The sequence below is a fragment of the Pezoporus occidentalis genome, unplaced genomic scaffold (assembly GCF_034315485.1).
Source record: "Pezoporus occidentalis ecotype Australia unplaced genomic scaffold, CSIRO_AGI_Poc_V1 ctg113, whole genome shotgun sequence".
Classification (NCBI taxonomy): domain Eukaryota; kingdom Metazoa; phylum Chordata; class Aves; order Psittaciformes; family Psittacidae; genus Pezoporus; species Pezoporus occidentalis.
The window spans coordinates 2,436,670-2,462,049 of record NW_026912918.1 but is presented as its reverse complement, the minus strand read 5'-3'; the positions used below and the strand labels follow the sequence as shown (position 1 = coordinate 2,462,049).

At 38.5% G+C, this 25,380-nt stretch overlaps 1 protein-coding gene and 1 long non-coding RNA gene across 2 annotated transcripts in view; one reads left to right on the top strand and one right to left on the bottom strand.

Moving 5' to 3' along the window:
• The first annotated feature begins 380 nt into the window (after positions 1 to 380).
• GSPT1 (G1 to S phase transition 1) lies at positions 381 to 24,224 on the top strand. The gene is made up of 15 exons (XM_062635407.1): positions 381 to 865; positions 10,330 to 10,377; positions 10,738 to 10,779; positions 11,524 to 11,751; positions 12,827 to 12,860; positions 14,306 to 14,383; positions 15,606 to 15,786; positions 16,168 to 16,322; positions 17,449 to 17,589; positions 18,334 to 18,427; positions 18,755 to 18,835; positions 20,491 to 20,664; positions 21,110 to 21,199; positions 21,598 to 21,766; positions 22,464 to 24,224. Exons 1-15 carry the CDS (start codon positions 565 to 567, stop codon positions 22,514 to 22,516), a joined length of 1,869 nt encoding a protein of 622 aa, XP_062491391.1. The 5' UTR covers positions 381 to 564; the 3' UTR covers positions 22,517 to 24,224.
• Positions 1,956 to 25,380, bottom strand: part of LOC134172365 (uncharacterized) — a 33,841-nt gene continuing 10,416 nt past the window's right edge. The window contains exons 4-5 of the long non-coding RNA XR_009967905.1: positions 3,089 to 3,227; positions 1,956 to 2,094 (exon numbers count right to left, since the gene is read on the bottom strand). This is a non-coding gene — a long non-coding RNA (uncharacterized LOC134172365). The remainder of the gene's footprint in view (positions 2,095 to 3,088; positions 3,228 to 25,380) is intronic.

Sequence of the window (25,380 nt, the reverse complement as noted above, 5' to 3'; positions counted from 1 at the left end):
CAGCCCCCCGGCGAACTGCGCTTCCCAGAGACCTGCGGGACACGACACAAACGTCCCTTGAGGTAGCGCTGGCGCCCGGCCTCCTGGGACGGGTAGTTCTTGTCCCGCCTCAGGCGTTCGCGCCAACTACATGTCCCGTCTTCCCCCGCCTCGAAACTGGAGGCGGAAGTGGCAGGAGCGGCAGGCGAGCGCGAAGGCTGACAGGAATTGTAGTTCCTCCATGCGCCGAAAATGCAGAGAACTACAATTCCCGTCTCTTCCGGGGAGGCGGGATAAGGCGAGCTTGCGCAAGGCACGATGGGTATTGTAGTTCCCCATGCCGGGCCTCAGACGTGTTGCTGGAGGAGGCCTCGGAGAGCTAAAAACTACTAAGATGGCGGCGGGGATGCTGAGGGGAGGGGGCTACGGGAGCCCCGGGAGGCCACACTGCTCTCGCGTCGGGGTGGTGGAGTACACGCGGAATCGCCGGAGCGAGTGCTGAGTCGGTGCCGCCGCCGGCTTCCCCCTCGCCCCGGACGCTGGGAGACGCTTCGGGGCCGCAGAGGCTTGTGGGGTAGCCACAAAATGGAGGCGAACGGGAGCGGCAGCGGGAGCAGCAGCGACTCGGCTCCCGACTGCTGGGATCAGGCGGACATCGAGCCGGGCAGCGGCGCTGGCCCGGGGTCCGCCCTGCCGGCTGCGGAGGCCGAGGCCCAGCAAGAGCTGCTCGGGGCGGCCTTCAGCCGGCAGCTGAACGTCAACGCCAAGCCCTTCGTGCCCAATGTCCATGCCGCCGAGTTCGTGCCGTCCTTCCTCAGGGGCGGCCCGGCGCCCGGCCTGCCGCCACCCTCACCCCCGCCTGGCCTGCCGCCGCCGCCGCCCCACGGTAGCTGCCGCGCCGGGACGGGTGGGCGCTGAGGGCGGAGGGATGGGGGCCATGTTGGAAGGGCGCGGGGCCGTGCTGCGAAGGGGCCCGGACGGAGGGCTGCTGCGCCCCACAGGGCAGGAGTTGAAGGACCACGCGGGGCTGGTGCGCGGCGCGGAGGGCCTCCGGCGGGCGGGGGAGCCGGGCCGGCCTGGGAAGCGGCCCGGCGACCGGGTGGGTCAGGCTGGAGGGGTGCGGGCGGTGCGGCAGCGTTGGAGTGGGGCTTGAGGGGCCGAGGGGTGAACCGGCCCGGGGGTGGGGGAGAGGCCCGACCCAGTGGTTGGGGCGCCGGGTGCTAACGGCAGCAGGAGGTTCTCCCCAGTGAGGGGCGAGGGCAGGTGCAGATGGGGAGCCGCCGAGGAGGCCTTTTTACAGGAGAGGGGTCTGGGGGAAGGGGCTTAAGGCAGCGAACTCCAGGCAGAGGAGCCTGTAGGGCATAGGTGAGGGGTTGGTTGCAGCGTCTGATGCAGCCCTGAGAGCTGGGGGGCCTTGGGAGGGGGTCTGCAGGCCGCTGTGGTACAGCTGGCCAGGGTGGGGAGGCTCTGTGGGATGTGCCCTGGGAGGCCAACCCGTGGCACCGGGACTGTGCTCTAGGAGCAGCAGGAACTGGTGTGGTCTGTCTGTCCACGGATCCTGCGTACGTTTCTGTGGTACCTTTACTCGCAAAGGGTCGCCCATGACGAGAGGAAGCCATGTAGTCCTCTTCTTCCTAAGGCGCTAGAGAAGTTGTTGAAGACTTTGGCGGTGATAAATTTAGTGTTTCTGGGGAGAACAGCACTGCTTCAGCCACTAGTGGGTCAGATGTATCTTAAATGTCTTTTTGAAGATTACAGCAAGTAGTTTTGGGGTTGATTTTTTTCTAATACAGTGCTGATAAAGGATTAGTAGGTCAGGGAGGTTTGTCCAGCTGGCCCTTCAATGGAATAACTTGAAATTTACCCTACTTTTAATTTCAAAGGATCTTTGTACACAAAGCCAGTGTTTATATTCTATTTGCTTTGCATATGGGAAATTAAAGGAGAGCTACTTTTTCATTTCCAGTTCCAAACTGAAGGTCCTTCCAAACATCAGACATGCAAGTTAACTTTGGGGTAGTATTTTAACGTCGCTCCTGCAGCTAAGGAGTTTGAGGCCTGGTTGAGTATGATAGTTTAACAGCTTTCTATTTGCCTCTATAGTTTTCTGTATTCCTATTGGTACAACAGAAAACAAGCTAGTATTTCACGTATGGATTCTAGTAATTTAATTTCACTAAAGTGACTACTTGTTACATTATGTTTGTCATGATTTCCTGTTGATTGTGGCTTATTATTTATTGCATTCTGATTTAATATATTAATTAGTCTCTCCCTAATACCTAAGTTATCCGGTGTTAATAGCTAAAATCTATGACTTTCATATATGAAGCTTTAAAATTTTCATAGCAGAATATTAACCTTTTTTTGTGTTAGAGTAAATATTAGATTATTATTTTTATCAGAAATTGTCGCTCATGTGTTATGCAGGCAGGACATGTGTTAAAATATACTTTCAAGAAGCCATGGGCAGACTCCTGTCTTCCATTTAGAACAGATGTATGTGTTAAGGTTCATGGGTGTAAAGGGAGAGAGCTTGAGGCTGGGCTGAACCTGTGATGAACTTTTAAATAATCTTCAAAATCCATTCTGTTTTTCAGCCATTGGAACCTGAATCCAAGGGAGATTTATAACTATGTAATCAATACTATGATTGAAAACTTTCTTGGGGTTTTGAATATTACTAGAATAACTTTGTTTTTTTTTTTCTCCCTGACTACTTTTGTAAGATTTCTCTTCAGGCTTTACATATATATGTATATATTTAGGATTTAAACTACATTTCCTCACCTGCTCATTATATTTATTTCTTCATGATCTCCTTTTCTCCACTCTTTTGCTACTTCTGAGGCCGATGATAAGCTTTGTCTTTCCAGAAACTAGACTTTACTGAAAGCTTCTTGATCATCTAGAATGATCAGGATAGCTTTTCTTTCTATCTTAGTTGCTGAGCACATTTCTTACATGCTGGTATAATCTACCTGGTTTGAATTCACTTTGCTCCTGCATCTTCTTCAAGGTTTAGAATTTTGAGGTTTTATAAATAGGTGGAAGTCCCTAAGATTAAGCAAACAAAAATGTGCAGATAAAAAAAAAAATTTTTTCTTACCTGGAATACTGTACTTGTTATCTACCTTTCCAGGTCTGATGTACTTGGTTACAGTAAGTAATTGACAGCCTTGTCCTTGCAGATGTTCGTATAGGGTGACAACTCTTTTCCTGGCCAGAAGAACTAGGTGGAGCTTGCTCTGGAAATATGTCAGAACAACATGTGATTAGACAGTAGTGCTGAATAGTTACTTTTCAGCAACCCAGTTTGCTTTTGCTCCCACAAGGAATTAGGTGTTCTGTGACACTCATTCTTTGTTACCTTGTGAGGAAAAAATATTTCTCTTTTTTTGTCTGTGCAAATCCTGGTTTGTACTGAGAAGAATCTAAACTAAGATTGATTCATAGGAAGGACCTAAAAAGCTGGGTGTCAGTTTGAGAACTTAAGGTGCTTAAAGTTAAGTTCTGGTAACACTTTTCTTCTTGGAACTTTCTCTAGGTGAGGTTTTTTTTTGAATCCTAATTCCTTAGTAATTCAAAGGGTGTTGCAGGTTGAGATAAATGTGTAGTAGCAGCATGGCATATAGAAAAAGTGCGCAGCACTGATCTCCAGTGTGTGGCTGTAGTGGGTAAGAGTGTTCCCTTTTATGCAAACTTCATGTTTTTAGTAATTGGTATAAAATTCCTGTCACTTGTGTTTAGACCACTGAAATAAAGCTCGCAGAAGCCGGGTAGGGAACAAGAAGTCAACTTCCTAACACTAGGGAAGTCCTAAGACCTGCATTCCAAGTAGTTTGGAACTTCTGTTTTATGTGTACTTATGATTGCAAATGCTCTATTAGGGAGAATAGCTGACCAATATTTACCACTAATATAATTCTTGCTTGCAGATAGCTTTGTGATAGAATTAGTTTGGAATTAAATTATCATTTGATTATGTGTAAGAAGGATATGTTACTTAAATTCTTCAACCTAAGGAACAGATTAAAACCAGTATGTTCTAAACATTACAGCTGCAAGGACTTGCTTTTATCAAATTGTGTCCAAGTCAAACTCATTTGTGTGAAAACTTTCCTTGTTGGAGTCTATTGGTCATGTGAAAAAGAGACATCTCGATTTTCTGTCTGCAGCAGGCATTGCTGTGGCACAGCCCCTTCCAGTGAGCATGTCGAGTGTGTCATGAACAAGTTGTGCTTCTAGGAAAGCTTACTGTAGATAGTTGCTGGACTAGCAAATCCAACTCAATTAAGGTAAGGTAGGATAGTCAGAATGACAGCAGATTGTGTTAGGGCCTCTAAACATTCTTAGTCACAACTGCACCTTGTAGCTTCACTGTTCTGTAGCATCTGTGACTTATTTTTGTTCTGTGGATTACTAATTTTGTAAGTGCATATAAAATGTAATTACATTTGGGTGGCTTTTTGTGGTGGCTTTTGGATGGGTTTTTGTTTCTGTACCAAGGCATGGGTCAGAAGTGTAAGGGAATAGTTAAAACCTGCTCCCTCCCACCCCTGCCTGATTAGTAAGATTTCTACTGTGGAAGTTTTGGTTGGATCTCAGGGATGAGAGGAGTGAAGGATTTCTGAAGATGCAGTGTCAGCCTGCATTCTTGTGGTTCAATTTTTGTTATAGTTCTGGAATATTCACGGGATTCTTGGTAAAATTCATCACAGCTTCCTTGTATGGGCTTTACCATATTTTTTACAATATTTTATTTCGGATTGTCTTCTTTTTAGAAGTAATTCGTTGATGACTTTGGAGCAGGAGACTGAACTAGATAACTTCCAACCTGAATTGTTCAAAGATTTAAAGTATGCAGTGGTGGTGGTAAGAACAAAGTGTTATTAGCACAAAAAGTGTGTGACACATAGCAGTTAGTATAGAGACAGATAGTGTTTATCCTTTTGATGGTACTAGTCCTACTGCTTCATTTACTAGCTCTCTTGACCAAGTAAGTTTCTGAACATATTAGTTAATGACTACAGTTTTGACAACTTGCACCTACTGTCTTGAGCCAAGCAAACATCTGGCTTAAGACTCAGTGCCCTTTAGGATTGCTTCACTCCCTAAATATTCTCACCTGCCTGCAGTAGTCACTTTTAAAAATAGTTACGTTAAAGCAGTTGCACATCCTCAGCCTTCAAATGCTGTAAGTGGATAAAGCATTTATCTTTCTGGTTTTCCTTGCCCTCATTTTCTTGACTTTGTAGCTACCCGGGCCATCCGCATCATATCCCACTTCTTTCCCTGGCATCAGAATCAAAAGGAGGAGTTTCAGTATCTTCTGCTTCAGTTCTGAAGCCTGTAATTTGCAGAGTAGGATGATGAATTACCTGTATCATCACATTCCCCAAAACTGGTCACCATCCTTTGTAGACTGTATTTAAAGACTCTGCAACAGTTCAGGCCTCAAGAGACGTCACTTTGCATGTAAACTTGCTAAGAAAGGCTTGTTTGTTTAAAACTAGTAGTCCATCATTCCAGAAGCTATCACATCACATGGTTTACTCATATGAACGTTTGAATAGCCATATGCTGGTGGTTTCCTCGCAGGTAGGGTGTTGGTAACGCTGCTGTTAAAACTTTATAACTAAACATGAACTGCTTATGTGACAGCAGATCGGTGTCGTGAATACCAGTATATGGTATAAATTATTCTTATCAAAAAAATCTCAAGTCATCACTTGACTGTCTAGAGCAGTGTTCTGTGTCAGCTCCTCTAGGCAGGTGAGCTACACACAGTCTCCTTTAAAAGCACAGAGGCTGTATTTCTTGGCACTGACTTGTCAGATGATCAGATATAGTATACGTGTGTGATGCAGTCAAGGTGCCAGTGTGTTACACAGATGTCCTTTGTCTACATCTGAGCTGTCCCCAGGAAGGCAGCCAGGATTATGTTGCTCCTGTTAGAATAATTCATCATTCTTGTGGTCTTTGTATGTCTCCAATAAAAGGTGGACCACAGGAGGCGGCTGTGGATTTGATGAACTGTCCTGGAGTCTGCATGCAGTCTGCTGACCGTGTGTTTGGACTACTGATTTAGTGTATTTGAAAGCACAATGTTACCTTAAAACTTGATTGCTGTATCAAAATTAACACAAAAAGGATTTGGGATAATTCTTGGGTTCTGTTATCAATCTGGTTTTACAATTCTACTTTAGGAATTTGGGGATTTCTCTCCTGTTTTGTGATGACAAGAGAAGCAGCTGATTGTTTGAAGCAAAGATAGATTGTGTTGGGGTTTTATTATGAACAAATAAAGCAGTCAAAATGTAATCAGTGAAATTTATGACTGTGTTTTGAAGAGGTCTGTATGAAAATGATGCTGAATTTCAGTACAAAAATTAGTTTAGGACAGGTGATGCAATACTGAAAATGCATTCTCTAGAATTATTTGAGAATTTATGTGTAAATTTTACACTTACATGTAAATGTTAAGATCCTGAAATCTATGCTGGAAAATCTATGGGGTGCTTAGGTTTGTTGGGTTTTATTTTGTTTGTGTTAATTGCTGTTTCTACTGGGTTATGAGATCTTAGAGAGTGGAATCCTTAACTGTTCTCATGCAGAGCTTCATGTCTTGACTATCGGTCTCAAAAATCAATTTATTAACTGAACACAAATACTTGGCCTTAAGGAAGAGGGGTTTTCATTATATTCCCTGAAAATCCCCATAAGCTTTCTTAGACTTAGTTGTGAAGAAGCATGTGTGGTTTAGATAAGACAAACTTAAGGTGTGTCCTCACTGGGGAAAGAAAAAGGTGGGTCTTTTACTAAACTAACGTAGTAAAATCCTATGGGTACCAAGCAAGGGCTGTTTGGTTTTTTTTTGTGAATTTTTACAAAGTTATGTTGAAGCTGTTAAAGCTGCTCTTACATTGGTGCATTTCAGAAACTGAGCATCCACCTTTGTCCACTGGTGAAGCTGGGGCACAGGCTGCAAAACAGGGCAGAGACAAGAAGAAAATAATTTTGGGTTTAAGTTAACTTTAAAAACATCTGCCTTTATTATAGTGAACTCCTGAACACCCTTTCTTTCTGTATATTTTAAAACATTAAATATGAAATACTTTGTTTAACTTTAGGACCTGTGCTTAAAGTAATTTTTTTGTGGGTTTTTTGTTTTTTGGGTTTTTTGTAAACTAAGAATCTCGGGGTTTTTTATTCTGATTCTCATGCTCCATGTGTTTGACCCAGACCTTTATTTTTACTTTTGTATTTTTTATTTTTTAATTCAAGCTTTCATTTGAAAGGGTGGGGATGGGAAACATCTGTTTTTTATAATTCATGAAAACTGTTGAGACTATGTGACTGTTGTGCAAATATGTACTGAGGTATTCAATCTCACATACGTAAAGGTGATGAGGATCCTGAGATGGTGTCATCTACTTCTTCACTCTTCAGCCTTCCAAGAATTCCTGTGAAGGAACTTGTTGCTCCTCCAATACAGGCATCAACAAACTCACTGTACAGGTCATTTAAGTTTAAAAAATAAGATGCTTCTTTCAAGCTGAATTTGCCTCTTTTTTTAATTTAATCTCTCTCTCTGCTCTGTTGTGCAGAGAGTTTCCTTAACCCCCGTATTCCACCTCAGTTGTCAGGTTCCAGTACTGGTTCTTATCAGTGCAGTAGCAGAAGGGGGCTGGGAGCTGTGAGTGCTGCCATGCATAGCAGCAAATGACAGCCCCTCATCAGTTCCATGAAGGCATTTGCATTGTGGCGCAGGTAACCACTTCTGAGCGGTTACCCATGAACCTCTGAGCAGTCTCTGCTTGTGTGGAGACATCTCTTAGCTTATTCTGCGACCTAGTAAATACTGCAGTAAAGATGGGAGTTATCATTACTGCTTAGCACTTGAGTTTGACTTTAATAGTGTATTTTAACTACCACTCTTTCAGTACGGATTCCTAGTTTGCTAGCTCTACCTGTTCTATGTATAAAAACCTTACTTTGTTCTAAGATACATGTAATTATATAGCAATATTCTGTTTCTTCTGTGGAAGCATTGTAAATTGTTAATGCTGAGAAGTTCTTGATTTACACTGTTTTAACACAAAATTTTAAAGAGGGTAATTGCCCTGGTTTTAAAGTTGTGTAATTTTTTTGTACCGAAATAAAGACAAAAATTATTTCTGCCTTATTCAGACAAGACTCAGGATTACATAATGCCCTTGTCTGATGGTGTGCCAGTGCATAAATGCATGAGGTGTATCCATTTTTCCCTTTGGCGTTGACAACAAAGATACTCCAAAAAATGTCCTAGGGCTCTGGTGTTCAAGAGGACTAAAGATAATCCACTCACCTTGTGTAATACAGCGAATAAGGTTGCAACAACAGTTCTTAACTTACAGATTGAGGAGAGATGGAGTATGGAGGATGCCATGCAAAATGTAATTGCTGTTTATTGTGTGTAAATCCAAGAATTTGAAGTATTTTGAGATACGGGATCATTAAAGATATGTTCTGACTTTTAAGACCTGATTTCATACAAACTACATTTTGAATCCCACTCATCTGACCAGATTCCTATCAGAATGATTTTCACAGATGAGGATCAAGCTGAGCTTGAAATGTGTTACAGATTGTCCTGGTTTCGTCTGGGATAGAGTCAGTTTTCTTTCTAGTAGCTGGTGCAGTGCTGTGTTTTAGCTGTAGTCTGAGAATAATGCTGATAACATGCAGATTTTTTAGTTGTTGCTCAGTAGCGCTTGCCCTGGTGAAGGACTTTTCAGTCTCATGCTCTGCCAGAGAGAAGGGGCATGGGAAGTTGGGAGGGAGCACAGACAGGACAGCTGACCCAAACTAGCCAAAGGGGTATTCCATACCCCAGCGTGTCATGCTCAGGATATAAACTGGGGTTGGAGGGGTAGTTAGCCAGAAGGGGATGGATCACTGCTTAGGACAGGCTGCGTATCTATCAGTGGGTGGTGAGCAATTGTATTGTTCAGGTTTTATTTTTGTTGTTCCCTATTATTACTAGTATTGTTATTGTTGGTATTATTTCTATTATTTTTATTATATTTTCTTTAATGTTAATTATTAAACTGTTCTTATCTCAACCCATGGATTTCACATTCTTCTGATTCTCCTCCCCAACCCACTGGGGAGTGGAGAGCAAGTGGCTGCATGGTGCTGAGTTACCAGCTGGATTTAAACCATGACAGTCCTTTTTGTGGCCAACATGGGACATGAAGGGCTGAGATAACAACAGACCCGACTGGAGCATGTTAAACCGAGTTTGTTGTTAGCATTCATTGTATTTGTTTAGTAGTCACAGGTCACAATGTTGCCTCATTTGTTCTCAGAATAGTTTGCTAGGTGATGCTGTTCTTGTCATATGTACTCCCTGTGGTGATGTTCATCCCTGGGGCTTGGGCTCAGGTTATGTTGTTGTACACTGTAGCGCTGTGTTATATGATGGAATTGGTGGTCATGAGACTAATCTGGTGTGTGCGCTCAGTATTGTCTTCCTCTTTGTCTCTCGGGAGCCATCTGTTGGGAACCATTAACAATTACACCTTTGGCTGGTAGAGCCAACCAGTAATAGAAATGCCTTCCTACGGCTTCTGTCCTTGTTTTTCGCCTTTTTTTCCATCCCTCCTTTTCCACCTCCTTTCTTCCAGTATCTTCATTCTCCTCCAGGATATATACAGTAGTATCTGAGAGTTTTAAAGATGTCGAATATTCTTTAGTTATCCTTGAAACCAGCCTGGTTCTTTACTAATAACCAGCATGATTTTGAATGTTTCAAAACAGATCTTCCTTTGGGTTAAACAGCAATATTTGGCTACCCCAGCTCCTGTTGTTTCAGTTTTCTGCTCAATGCTGATGTGAGATGGAGGTGTATTAGCATTGTCGGTATCCCTGTAAGGTGAAACTGGTAGAACCTTTCCATGCAGTTGTGATACCAAACATGTATTGTTTCTTTGGATACAATGAAGCTGGTTTTTAAACACTAGTTAGATGCTAACACTTAAAATAGCCAGCATGGCCAAAAAGGATGGGCAGGTAAAATACTATGTATAGAAATACTCCTTCCTTTGAAACTTGCTTTAAGTGTATCCTTCCCTGTGGGGGGAAAAAAAAATAAGGAACTGTTTTTAGAACTGGTATGTTATTTTCACAACTTTCAGGCAATGTTCTTTAGAAGTATTTGTGCTTGGAGGTTATATTTAGAACTGGTTTTGGGGAGAGTGGTGGTGGTCTTAAATACACTTCTTGCAATAAAGTTGGGAGATGGTCTTTTGTGCCAAAGTGTGGTTACATCAGGGTATTTTAAAAGTTAAATCTTTTTCTCCATAGGTGCACCTGTAGAGACTTCTCCAGAGGAGCAGCCAGCCTCTTGTGAAGGTAATTAGGTTTGTGTTCCGATGGTACACAGCACAGCTCCATTACATACGACTTCAAAAAAAATACTGCAAAGAATATTATTTTTTCTTTCTTCTTTCTTTTTTCTTTTTTTTTTTAGTCTCTATGAATCATTTCCAATCTTCATTCTCTTCATCCTCACACTACTATTGCAATGCAGTGTGGTAATCTGTGGCTATTTACAGCTTGATAGCCAGTCAAGCAAGGCACATAAAGACCAAGTGGTCATAAAGCTGCATGAGCAGAATCTGAAAAATGGAATCTGTATATTAAATAGCATTGGCAGGTACTCAAATACATGGTAAGTATGTGTCCTTAATGATACCTTTTATTTCCCCCTAGGTTCAACTGCTGCTGTTAACATGGAAATTTCAGAATCTGTTGGTAAGATCAGAATTGTTCCATTTTACTCTGATAGTACTATAAAATACTACTAGAGTGCTTTTGCTGAGGCATTGTAAACAAAATCGAAGAATACCTTATTGAGCCTTTGCATTTTTGGTACTTACTAATTTTCATCGTGCCTTTAGATTAGAAAAGAGGTGACTGAACACTAGTGTGCATTGACAGGTGCAGTTGGATTACTTCACTGAAAAAGCATCAGTGCTTTACTTAAAATTAATTTTATATTACAAAATAGTCCCATTGCTATATATGAAACAATGATTTTAAAAATGCTATAGCAATCTGTAACAGCAATCAGGACATGGAAATTGTATCTTCCTCCTTGTATTTGTATGGCTTTTGAGGAACTTAAACCATTATCCCTCTTCTTTTCTTTCTAACCATGAAGTAGCCTGTGTTTGTGGATTCAGACCAGTGTGGTAGTACGAGGGGATCTTCAGATTTCTTTTTTTTCTCTTGTAAAATTGTTGCCTTTTTAAAACAGAAGTGTCTTAATCCTTATGAATCATAGTTTGCTGATGTTAGCACACATGCTAGTTTGAAAGCTTCCAGTAATATTATTTTCAGAAATGAGCAGCAGTTGCCCATTTATGTATAGAAAGACATTAACAGACCAGATCACTGAAATCTTTTGATTGCATCTTTGGGACAGGGGCTTTTCTCTATAGTCAGTGCTTTTAATTTCATTATTTATTCCAGTATATCTAACTGGTTAATTTTTAGTGGAAAATGGGGAGACGGAAATGTCCCCAGAAGAGTCATGGGACCACAAAGAAGAAACAAGTGAAGCAGAGCTAGGAAGTGGTCCCGCAGGGGATGCAGGACCTTCTGAAGAAAGTGCTCAGGAAATGATGGAAGAGGAGGAGGAAATACCAAAACCGAAATCTGTTGTAGCACCGCCAGGTGCTCCTAAAAAGGAGCATGTAAATGTAGTATTCATTGGGCATGTAGGTAAGTTTTAAGTGAATTTGAAGTAATTGGATCTTTGGATTGTGTATTACCTAGAACTCTGAGGATTAGAAATTAATCCTGCTCTTTGTAGGGATGTACGTATTCACCATGTCTTGAGGTTAATAGGAGCATTCATTCTAATGAAGCTGTTCTAGAAAAATGAAAAAACTTAAAGGAGGTCTTTCAGGGATAGAGTGCCTGTGTTCTCTGGGTCACAGCAGTGTCTCAGATACCTGCTCTCTTGAGTGCTTAAGTGACATATCTGTGATTATGATCCAAAAAATAAAATCAGAAAGCAGTGCTCCTTTTCTCCTTGTTTTAAATATTTTCAGAGGGTTCTTGTTAATTGTTATTAAATTCCAAAATTATTATTTAAAATATTAAATACTGCACAGATATAAAATAGTTGAACATAGTAGATGAACATAATTCAGAGTTAAAATAAGCATTTATAGCAAAATGTCCCACTTGAATAGTTCCAACAAACTTCAGAAAAATCTGAAGTGGTGTCAGAAGTACAGAAAAATTATTGAATCATGAGTTTTACATTGAATTCTGTATCTTTGTGTAGCCTCTTATCGCCTTAAAAGTACTGTAACTTAGTCCTCAGGTAATTCAGAATGGAGTCAAAGAGAGTACAGAGGCAGTGGGAAGAGGTAATGTCCCAGTATTGATGCACAGCTTACAGAAGTTAGGGACACGGGAGAAAGGAAGCAGAGAGGGATTTTGCAAGAGCTTCCCACACTTTTCACTCATGCTTTTGCTGGATCACTGCTTCTTGGGTTTCTTTTTTGGGGGGGGTTGATGTTTTTTTTTTTTTGTTATGGATAACTCCAAGTTCATGTGTTTGAAACCGGATTTTTCAAAATTCAGTGTAATTGAATGAACAGTAAATAACTATGAAAACAACAGAAGCTGAGAGATGACTCAAGAAACTTAGATTGCAATTAAAAAATATAACTTTAAATAAATTAGATGACCTTGTTCATAATTTGTTTGTGTGTTTGTTTTTTTCCCTAGGATTTTCTTTTAAATTATGAATGACTTAATTTTGTTTAAATGTTTTTTGTTTTAGATGCTGGCAAGTCAACTATTGGAGGACAAATAATGTAAGGGAACTTAAAGTTTTTAGGATTTGCTGTTCTTTCTTGTGAATTAAAAATACATTAAGTAAAATGAGTAATGTTTTCTTTATGGCTTTAATCAGTATAGATTAATTTTTTTATGATAAAATGTTACTCTTCTTGTCAACTTAGTTATTGTCTTTGAAATTTCTTAATTCCAGCAGATCTAATCTAACCACTATAGGAGCTGCACTTAATGGGAACAACTGTGCAAAGGCATACATTATTAAATTAAAAAAAAACTTTAATCCCTTTCTTAGAACATGACTCTGTTTTAGTTCGTTCTTTTAAAATGCTCTGTGAAACTGCTTTATTCCCTTTGTTAAACTTTGCCTTTTTTGTGAAGATTTTAAAAAAACCCTGAATATCCTTATTCCCTGCTGCTAATTCTGTCAGGCATAATTTGATTTCAAAATATGAAATTATAATAGTTAATCTTTATGTCTATTTTAGAAACAGTATCCAGAGTCTGTAATATTGTTGAGACAAAAGTAAATAAATGCACTTAGATCTAACAGTTTATAAAAAGCCAAGAAATGGAAAGCTGTACATGAATAAATGCTCTCTTGCTGAGCTAAGTATTGCTATGTTTTAAAAATAATGTTCTCAGCAAAACTGGGAGGCCTTTATCTTGGTATTTTCATCTTGTTTTGTTTTGACCAAACTGGAATTTTGGAATTGTCATGCTACATTTAACCTTGTAGTTCATACTACAGCAAATTAGCATTTAGTATCTGATGGGTCTGAGTATTATCCTTATACAAGGAGATGCCTATTCTTAACACTCCTTCCAGTGTGTCCTGTTCCTAAAGCTTTATGTGGTCTTTCATTTTTGCAGAATATGCCTTTGTTGTAAGGGTGGGAGGAAATTGGGTGCATCTACCAACTTTGTTATTAACTCTTTATTTACTCTTATCATACTTAAACTAAGTAGATTACTGTAATTATAAGATCAAGTAGAAATAACTGAGGGGAAAATATAGACGTTCTAATATAATAAAACTGTACTCAGCTGCTTTTCATAACTGAAAGATCTCTCTTAAAATATCAGTTTCCTTGTTTTCTCTAAAGAGAACGAAAACAAAAATATTTGCATGTGAAAAATTCTTCTGTCACAATTTTTACTTAATTTTTAAATACTGGATTAGTCTCAGAAGTGAACTTAACAGATATAGTTCCTTTTCAAAACTTGTCTCTGTAGAACATTTTATAATTAGGCATAAAAAAAGACACTCCTCATACTTTTGCTGAAGTGGTACTGGTGTCATTTTTACATGTCAGATAATGATGTGGGTTTTGTGGAGAGAAAATTCCACTGCAGCTTGCATCATATTTCAAAATAATCTGTAGGTACTGTACAAGTATTTAACTATTTGGAACCGTGATTCTACTTTATATAAAATTGCACCTTCCTCCCTTCCCCTTCGTAGGTATTTGACAGGAATGGTTGACAAAAGAACACTTGAAAAATATGAAAGAGAAGCTAAAGAAAAAAACAGAGAAACATGGTAAGAACTTTCTGAAGGTAAATAGTGCACTTTCCTCTTCGCACTGGGATGAAAATGGGAAACTGTTTGTTTTAGTCTCTGTCCCTGCAGCACTGTCTTCTTGCTGGAGTGAGTTTTGAGTGTATATGTGGGGAATCTCGTTTTCCTCCAGTACTATAACTAAAACTGCATGAAATAGTGCGATTCACATTGGAACAGGTTTTGGTGCTCCATTGCTTTGGAAAACTTAGTTGGTAAAAACAGATACAAGGTAGACACTTGTCTTGGGAAGTCCTGGGGTTATTCTGTCTGTATCTCTTTAACCTGTAAAAAGCACAGAGAGATCTACGGGACAAGGATTAAAGCTGTCAGTTTGGCAGACATGAGGAGAGAGCGAGTGAATAGTTTTGGCTGTCACCTTATTTTTCTATGAATAAAGATAGGGTCTGCAGTTCTTAGGGTTCCTCCAGGCAAGACGATACTGCTGTCATGTTTGGATTTTCTGTGGGCCTCTTGTTTGGTTTGGATTTTGTTACTGTCTTTCGGGTTTTGGTTTTGTGTGTGTGTATACAGCACATACAGCAGCCTTCTTTCTCTTTCAAACAACTCCTGGAAAATTGATCTTCCTTTCAAAAGCTTTCCATTTTTGGCTGTGGTGGAAGAAAATGGAGTCATAGGGCTCTGGAAAAGAAGCAGCTAAAGACTTTCCTAGGGGTAGAGCAGCAATTGAGCATTCAGTTCAGGGCAGTGCTCACCCATTAATTGTATTATGTGTGGTGGGGGATAGGAAGGATGATAAGCATCATCCCACTGTTGGGAGATGACAATGGTAATAAATATTTAAGGTCCTTGCATCAAAAACCCTGAACAGCTGGAAAAGCAGATTTCCTCTCCTCCTCCTCATTTAGAGGATGAGTTGCAAGAAGTGCCTTCTTGAATGCCATTTTTATTCTTTAAAATGTCTTGATATACAACAGAAAGTATGACATGCCTCTGTGTCTTTATTAAGGGTCTTGCATGTGAAGGGAGCTGGCACTGGGCACTACAGCTCACTATATATACACAAAACACTGAATAAAAAGTCACTGTTGATCTTGGAACTGCTTAAGTTCAGTAATGATGAGGTGATTAAAATAGTTGAGCAGAAAAAAAAGAATTTTTACGATGAACAAATAGTCATACATAAATTTAGTAAAAAATAATACAAAAATAGAATGTTTGTGGGGGGTTTTGTCTTTTTTAGGTACCTTTCATGGGCCTTAGACACAAACCAAGAAGAACGAGACAAAGGTAAAACAGTAGAAGTGGGTCGTGCCTATTTTGAAACTGAGAAGAAGCACTTCACTATTCTAGATGCTCCTGGGCATAAGAGCTTTGTTCCAAATATGATTGGTGGGGCTTCGCAAGCTGATCTTGCTGTGTTGGTAAGGCTAAACCAGATTCTTTTCTGTTAGATATACTGTGGAATTAAGTTTTTGATTAGTTTTTTTTTAGGTTTACTGTTACGGTTGGTTACAGTAGGCAGAATTTTCAACTCTGAAGTCTACCAGGTTGAGTGGATTTTGGAGTAACTTCACAGCTTCACAGAATTGTCCACAGGTGTCATGTGGCTTTATATATATATATATATATCTCAATGCAGAAACTAATAGGTAATATTTAGGATATACCAGTCAATGTGTTTGGAAAACTTTTACTAGTGTTAACTACCCGAAGTAATGTTTGAATAAGGCAGGCTTACCCATTGCTGATCATTTCATTGAGGCAATTGTAGAACTCTTTACTAAAATGTGTGTTTTCGATAGGTTATTTCTGCAAGAAAAGGAGAGTTTGAAACTGGATTTGAGAAAGGTGGACAAACAAGAGAACATGCCATGTTAGCAAAAACGGCAGGTGTAAAGCATTTAATAGTTCTTATTAATAAAATGGATGATCCAACTGTAAACTGGAGTAATGAAAGGTGAGTTTAATATAAAAAAAAAAAATTATCAAAAGATACAGAAGTAAGTCCTAAGTAATTTTTTGCATCTTATTTTTGCCGAAAGAATGGTAGACTGGTGGACTAAGGACAGAGGTTATCAAAATTGCAGGAAAACCAGAAGCACAGTGCCTCTTAGCTTGAAGTTCTATACTACTTACTTTAAAACGTTCACTTTCACCTGTTTGGCTTCATGCAGCTGTGTCTTAACAAATCCAAGCATTCTAAGAGTTCAGTAGTTGACTTGAAAACTTTATAACTGAACCAAAAAGGAAGTAACTTTTCAGTAGTTTAGTTTGCCACATTCTTGGTTGCTTGGCCACATTTCTGCTAAACTCCTAGCTTAGATTTGGTGAGAACAGCAGTATCCTGTTCACCTGATGTGTCCACCCTGAATTATTTGGCCTTGTTCTTTTATGATAAACTGAATTGAATAAGCAAGTCATAAAGTGGCTTGTGGTTACAGTCTGAGAAGGGGGGAGGGAGAGAATTTTGTGATGATACAGGACAGGTAAAAATAACTAGAAGTAATGTATAATATTTACGTAACTAATAAAAAGGATTAAGTTACTCTTTTCTGCCTTAATGCTTAAACGTTATTAAAGGGTATGAGGCATGCGCATTTGTGCTGTCTTGCTCCTGCCCCAGCCTTCTGGCATCATTGAATTCAGCTGAAACTGACTGAGGGGAAACAGTAGAAATAACTATCATTAAATCTTATGAAACTATATAGAAGATTGGAGGAAATTAAGCCACCACTAAAGTGAAAGCCTGCAGCATGACCTCAGTAGCTGTCTGCTTGGTCTGTCCTGCTAGCTGGGCCTGGATCTCAGCATATGCTGCTGCTTACCTAGCCCTGTAATTGAGGTATATGGAGAAAACTGATGGTGCATTGTAGAGCAGAGGAGTGAGGGAGAATAGACAATACCAAGTTGTGCTGCAAAACTGGGGAGAAGATGCAAATAGGCCACTAAGGTTCTTAGGTTTGCTTGCTGCTCACATAATAGCTGATGAAATTACTGTGGGGTTTGTTTTTTCTTTAAAGCATAGTATTATGTCATGCTGAAATAATTGAAACTTATCTAGATCTGCTTGTCATTTTTAATAGATATGAGGAATGTAAAGAGAAACTGGTGCCATTTTTGAAGAAAGTTGGCTTCAATCCCAAAAAAGATATTCATTTCATGCCCTGCTCAGGACTGACTGGAGCGAACCTTAAAGAACAGTCAGAATTCTGTCCTTGGTATATGTATGTATCTTAAATTGAACAACTTGGATACTTGCTGCATTTCAGTAAAAGTAAATGTTACCTTGCAGCTAGGAAGGAGTATAGCATGATATATTGTAGCTGTGTTCTAAAGTGCTTGAGGAAATACAGTTGGAGCAACAAGAATACAGCTGTGCAATGAGCCAGATAAAAGCAGTTTCTGCAAAGGATTAAAGTTAACAGAGTCTGTGATAGTATAAACAGTATTATTTGGCTTTGTGCATTTGAGTGCCATACTAGCTCTTGAATTTTGCAGTGATGCTGCAGTTGACATGTTGCTAAAATGAGTAATTGTTTCATGTGAAGTTTGCTTAAAGCTGTATTATAATTAGTGACAAGCCGTGCCCTTCCCTGGGTGTCATGTTTTCCAATATTGTTCATGGCAGATATTAATGAAAATCATATTTAGACCTAGCTTATGGTTTTGTATTTCTAAACCATATTGCAAATCTAGCAAGATTCTTAAAGGAATAATAAATTTGTTTAAAATATGCCTGTAATGTAACTTAAAAACTACATGTATTTCCCGAGTACCAACCTGTCAGACAGTGTAAAGAAGACACTAATGGTGGCATGTTAGGATAGATTTAAGTGCCTTAGATGTCACTGTTCTTATTAAGGAGAAGGAAAATAATTCCCTTTTATGGACTGCATTTATCCATTCTGAGTAACTTTGCAATAGAAGGGTGCTCACGAAATTGAAACAAATGCCTTCTGCTCTTTTAGTGGACTACCATTTATTCCCTACCTGGATAACTTGCCAAACTTCAACCGTTCAGTTGATGGACCAATCAGGCTGCCAATTGTGGATAAATATAAGGTACAAATTAATGGGATTGCAAGTATAAATGGGCTGTTTTCAGAAGGCAGTATATGGACTATTTAGTGTATTTTAGAGGATATCTTTTTTTCCTTGGTATATCTACATTTCCAGCTGTAGCATAGAGGCAGGGCGGGGAAGTAAGTTTTTGGCATTATATGAGACTTCTCAAATCTGTAATCTTTCATGAGAACAGTTAACAAACCATTAAGTATAGCAGTGCTAAATAACTTCATAGGGTTAAGTAATCATACATAGAGTTACATCATAAATAAAGCAGACTCTTTAGAAACATGTTTTCAATTTTTATGTAACTTTTTTTTGAAGGATATGGGCACTGTGGTCCTCGGGAAGCTGGAGTCAGGCTCTATTTGCAAAGGGCAACAGCTTGTGATGATGCCAAACAAGGTATGGTTAGATTTAGATATTAAAAAATGTTACTACCCTAAAAAAAAGAGCTTGACTCTTAAATATATTTATTACTTGAAATCAGAACACTTTTTGTTGCTCAGTTTAACACAACTAAGCTTTCGTGTTTTACATAGGTGATGTTTCCAGGGCGGGGGGTGTGTGTGTGTAGTTCCTTAGCATTCAGAATGCAGCTTGTCTCTCCTTAGTAGACTCAACTTCTGGGCTGCAAACCATTGTAATTTATTTGAACTGTAGTTTACTTTGCATTTGTGCTTTGCATTTTTGGCCCACAAAATCTTTTCCTTCTGGGGTTATTTTCCAAAGGGAAATAGGAAAAAAATTGAAAGTACGCATCAAGTACGCAGTGTTCCAATGAAAGACCTAAAGTTTGCTTTAGTCAAGTATAGGTTGGTTGTGCAGGTAGATGGCTGTTCTATAATATAAGATTATTGTTTGGAATCATTGTGCTGCCCTGAAGAATGTGAAAATTAAAAAGTGAAGGATGTGAAAACATAGTTGTGAAAACACAGGGGAAAGGTAGTGGATGAGAGTGTGCTCAGCTAATGGTGGCATTTTCTTCCGTTGGTTTCCTATAAAAAGGGTTTAGTTGTTCTTGCCTATCCATGTCATCTTAAGCTGACACACTTTTCTAATTCTGTAGGCTGAGGTAGTTTGCTAGAAAATGTCTCAATGCTCAAATGTGCTATAAAGCTACAGCTTATTGAAAGTTGGTGTTTCCTAATCAAAATACGCTGATCAGAATGACTTCCATGTTACTCAAGAGCTGCTGACAGTTGAAACTAAGCTTAGTTTGAGATTCTGTTTTTCAGTTTTTAAGGTAATTTTACAGACGACAGACAATGGCATTTTATAAAACTGCTTGACAATATCTGACACCCAAGTGATTTTGGGTTGATTAGGAGAAATGTATAAACTGTAAATGGCTGTATCTGAACAATTACGAAATTCTCAGTAAATAGCTAGTGCTTTTGATGACACTTCTTTCTCATTACTTTGGCAGCTAGTGAGAATTGAACTAAAACTTTAGGTAATCAGAACAAAAGACCTCCTCTTTAACTTATCTGCTGTTCCAATATTTATTTTCCATTGATAAGTAGAACAATCAGAAGAGAGGTTACAACTGAGAGGAATGTGAGGAAACAGATTTTGGTGTTTGCTTGGAGAGTGGTCATTGATATACATTTGGTATTTTTATCTTCTCCAGGAAACTTTATAGAATTTTGGGGTTTGGGGATATCCTGGATGATGTTAATATTCAGACTGTTACATTTTGCATGTAATTAGGCTATACAACAACATGGCTTTTCTGTTCTTCTTGGATAATATGTATCATTGTATCTCCCATCTCTTTACAAGTTTTAAACTCATTTCACTTTGAGAAATAGTGGATGTTTTTTGAATTTGCTTTCCATTGAATATATACTATAGAATTATATTAAGATTATTTTATTAAATATACTATTTTAAATACTTGTAACTCTTAATTCACATATTTTAAGTGTTCTGAAGCTCACATAACCGAATATAATGAATTTAAACAGTAATGGCATTGAAATCCTCTTGTGGTTAAATGATTTTGTACCAGACTAAAAATATTCACAATAGAAAAATACACTTTTGCTTTCTTTAAGCACAACGTGGAAGTTCTTGGAATCCTTTCTGATGATGTAGAAACTGATTCAGTAGCCCCAGGTGAAAATCTAAAGATCAGACTGAAAGGAATTGAAGAGGAAGAAATCCTTCCAGGATTTATTCTCTGTGATCTCAACAATCTGTGTCATTCTGGACGCACGTTTGATGCCCAGGTAGAATAACTAATGTTTAATTGTGGTACAGATGGGTAAAAAGCATTAAAATGTTTAGATTTGGTAAAACACAAAACAAAACTTCAGTAGTTTGAAGTTTCAGTACAGACTTCTTATTCACTATCATATCTCTAAATTGCCAGTAACATATACCTGACAGTCTGACATCTTGAATTTGAGGTTCTGAAGTATCGTTTATTTGTTTTGAATGTAACTTGTCAATGAAGTTTTAGATACCTGCAGCTGTGAAAGCAAGATCTTGTCGTGCTAACTCTTCAGTTTTATACTTTCATATTGTAAAGAACTTACTTATAAATTCAGTTTCTTTCAAAAAAAAAAAAATGTGTGTGTATATTGTTCAGCTGTACATTTTAATATAGTTCTGTGTTTGGTTACTCTCTTTTATAATTGAGGAAAAATGCACTTACTTTTACTTGTTTTACAGATAGTGATAATTGAGCACAAATCCATTATCTGCCCAGGTTATAATGCTGTGCTGCACATCCACACCTGTATTGAAGAAGTTGAGATAACAGTAAGTGTCCTTTCAAGTTGTGATGATAATACAGACAATCCCCATGTTGGGGTGAGGAGTTATGTCATGTTATACAGCTGTAGAGCAACTAACGCAACAAAGCCTGAGTCTTGAATAGAATCTTTGCTCAGTACTGTAACACAACCAGAAATAGCTGCAACTGTTAGCATAAGCCTTCTGAAGAGTGTGAAAGGTCATGACTGACTCCCTTATGCAGTAAATGTTAGAAGTGGTATTTTTATCTTCTCCAGAAAACCTTGTAGAATTTTAGGGTTCAGGATTAAGATTCAATAAATATTTATTTATAAGTATTTTCTTCCTTAAACCACTTCATTTTTTTTCACAAAGGAAAAAATAACCCTTATTCTAGTTTTGGGGTTTTTATTTGTTTTATACAGGCCTTAATCTGCTTGGTAGACAAAAAAACAGGAGAAAAAAGTAAGACACGGCCCCGTTTTGTGAAACAAGATCAAGTATGCATTGCCCGTTTAAGGACAGCAGGAACTATCTGCCTTGAGACATTCAAAGATTTCCCTCAGATGGGTCGCTTTACCTTAAGGGATGAGGGTAAGACTGATTGACAGTTACTAGCTGCTGCAGAAATCATTATGTGAAATAGGAAATCATGCATGGCAATGAGGTATTAAAATGCTAGTATGCAGTTGAAATTGCTATCTGGTAACACTGGGAAAGTAAATCTAAGCAAATAGTTGCCACTGCGCAGAGTTCTTGCTAGTAACAAAGTGTGTTTTATTTTAGAGGAATAATGTACAGAAGTGTGCACTGTGAAACAAAAAAAAATTGCCAGTATTGTTAGTGCATCCTGGAATGTCCACCTGCAATATGAATATCATAGTTTCTCTATTTAAAGTTAGGAAAGATAAGTGAGGGTATATGTTGAGCTTTAACCTGGTAGATCTTGTACACTTGTGGGGCACATTTAAAATAAATCGTCTTTAAAAGCAGTACACAGATCTGCTAGAATGATTCTGCCTTGCCTTCCCCTTGGATGAATACAGATCAGGCTTTCCACAATCCACATTTTATTCTTTACTGTGAGAATAGCAGGTTTACTATTTTGAAGACTTTTATTTCCCTTATAAAATACACTGGTGCTTTCAGTCTACAGTACAACTATTTATTCTCTGTATTATTTCTAATACACTCAAGAGCCTGTATGTTTGAGGAAAGTTTTCATGTTCTTAGAGACTTTTACATTCTTTTCATAATATATGTAACTCTAATGTTTGTCTCCTTGGTTTAGGTAAGACCATTGCAATTGGAAAAGTTCTGAAACTGGTTCCAGAGAAGGACTAAGCATTTTTCTCAATGACCCCGCACAATACTGTGAGGAAAATCGACTCTGCAAAAGCCTACTTCACACCGCCTTCTTATTTTCTGCCCATTGATAAACTTCCCCCCATATTTTGCAAAGACAAATTTCACAGCAAAGGTCCACATTATGTCAGCTTTCTCATATTGAGAGCTCTGCTATGCCACTGTTGAATTTTCCCAAAAAAGAATTTTTTTTTTCTCCCAAATTCTGCTTCCTTGGAAAGATTCGGCAATAGCTTTGTAAGTGATGTGGACATAATTGCCTATAATTATGAAAATCTAAAGGATTTTTAATGTTTAATTTCCCCCAGCATATATATTAAGACCTCTTTTTCCAGGCAGATCATTCAGAGTGTGCGAGTGTGTGTGCACATGTTACAAAGATGACTACCATGTTAATAAACTATTCAATTTGAAATCTTTTTCGGTATTTGAATTGCTTTTGAATAGTGTTTTTTATCCGGATGTAACGCAGTTGCATTAGCTTTTTAACTTCCCGGTAACCTAGATCTTTGGTTACTTGGACTTTTCTAAACTCCTCAGCCTCCCCACACACACAGTTTTAAATGAGGCAATTGGGCACTCAACCAAGTTTGTATTAAAAGGATTAGGTTTGCCCCTTCCCTTTGTTGAACGCATTCTTAAACTTGAAACTATTCATGCAAATGTGGCACCTTCATCAGCTTTACGTTTGTTAATATCTTCAGTAAATTTAGGTTGACTTAACATCATTACTAGACAGTTAAGTCAATTTTGAAGGTTAGAACTATGTACTGTCTTTATAAAAAGTCAGCATTATTAGATTCCTAACTGCAGAAATGCTAACAACCAGTAAATCAGTGAAACTTGCAAAAATAAGAGAGTCTGTGGCAATAGTGCCTATTAGTATTTATAAGAGCTTCATTCTGTGGGAGAACTGGGCCAATTAAAAAGTGCCAGTTATAAATTACTCAGTTCACCCTGGCTTTAATTTAGAGGGCTGGATAATCCTTGTTTTAAAGATCAGTCTGAACTGAGAGGGAGAAAGACTATTTAAATCCCTAAGAGTTTGCACATACTGAAATATGGGAGGGTCAGAATCAAGCACAGTCTGTAAATTTTTGCATATCAAAAAGCAATGTAAGCTTCTGAGGACCAGTGAAGTTTTTCTTGAGAAATTGAAACAAAACTGGTTCAAAATAAAGCTTACTCAGTGCAACTTGAAGGACCTGCATAATAAAATCCTATTTAGCTGCACTTTGAATGTGGACTGTCTACAATTGCTGTCCTGATTCTAACAATTAGAATGAAGGCTAATGGATCTTTTGGGATTTGGGTGTTTGGTTTGTTTTTTGTTTTTTTTTTCCCAGAGTATTAGTAGTAAGTATTTAAAGGTATCTTCAGAGATTCTTCAGGATGTCTCAAATTATACATTTTCAGTTGTACAATTGTGGCAAGCCCATCTCCTCCCCCAAAAGTTTACAGTCTAGTGACTGTCTCTGAATTCACAGATAAAACTGAGCCCGATTTACCTTTTGGGTTTTTTTTTGGTTTTGTTTTGTTTGTTTCTTTGTAACTGTGGAACTCCCATTCATTTCACTTACAGCTACATTGTATGGACAGAAGAAGTTATTGTCCTTCAGTTTCATATGACTACACTTGTAGCTACCGTAATGCATGAAATTTAAATAAATTTTATTATGTCTGCAAATCTCTGGGCTTTTATTTTTTTGATAAATCAGAGTTTAATTTTCTTTTTTTTTCCTACCAAGTGAACAAACCCCATAGTTCCTTGGATCTTAAACTAATGAAGAAATAAATGCCAAGGAAACTCACTGTCTTGTTCATATTCTGGATTGACTTAAGATTTCCACATATCTGACTGCTTACTTGGAGTAAGCTCATGGATTTGAAAGTTGCAAAGACCATTTCTGGAGAATACTTAGTGTTAGATTCCTAAATTGTTACACCTTTTAAGTTTTTATGGGTTGTTTTTTTTTTTAAGCATTGAGATGCATCTCAAGACTACATGCTACTCTAGTAGAATTTTTCCACTTTTGGGCAAACTTAATGAGGGATTCTAAAGGTTCATTATTGTGAGGCTGGACTGAGTATTTATTATTAAACTGAAAAATTATGTGGTGAATTGAAATACCAGTAGGTAGAAAGTCTGAGCGTTTCCATTACTCATCCCATCTAGTACATTTAATTACCATTTCCATAAATCCAGTTAATCTCACCGTGTCTGTAAAGGGAGGCTACATTATTTTGAGTTCATTAACAGAATCTACAGTATGCAACTGAAGATATTGCTAACCTGTAGGAGGTTCTTACTTGGGTATAAAATATTTGTGTTCTATGACAAATGAAAATATAAGGCATAAATTACACGAATTGGCTACAGTTTGAGTAGAAGAGCTGAAAATACATGATATTTGAATAGTCTTCAGATTACATCTCAACTTTTTCATTTCATCTTCATTCTACATTTTATAGTCCCATTTGTACTGAGTACAGCTAAATCTAGATGAAAGGAAAAAAAAGATAATGTGGCTTTGTTTGAAATAAATACTATTTGCTGATTCACTGATGTAATAAACTTTTTTTTTAAATTACCATTTTGAATACTTCCTTTTGTGAAAATGTGTGGTGTGCTGCTTTGAAGATGAAAAAATAAATAAAGGAGCTGTGGGACCACTACAGCTGAAAGGAAGGGTAGGGGAAGAATAAAAAAGGAAATAGCTGTTGGTTTGAAGCTGCAGGAACCCTAAGAGCCTATGTAACTGTGCTACCCTGTGATACTGGCAGAGTATTCCTAGGTCCTGGTGTGGACATAAACCAGCAAAACTGTGTGTGTGTTTCTGCAG

Bases quoted from the DNA above. Each gene is read 5' to 3' on its own strand.
- GSPT1 (XM_062635407.1), top strand. From the start codon at position 565: ATGGAGGCGAACGGGAGCGGCAGCGGGAGCAGCAGCGACTCGGCTCCC. The intron at 10,780-11,523 runs GTAAGATCAGAA...GTTAATTTTTAG, and splicing joins GGAAATTTCAGAATCTGTTG to TGGAAAATGGGGAGACGGAA. The intron at 14,384-15,605 runs GTAAGAACTTTC...TGTCTTTTTTAG, and splicing joins GAAAAAAACAGAGAAACATG to GTACCTTTCATGGGCCTTAG.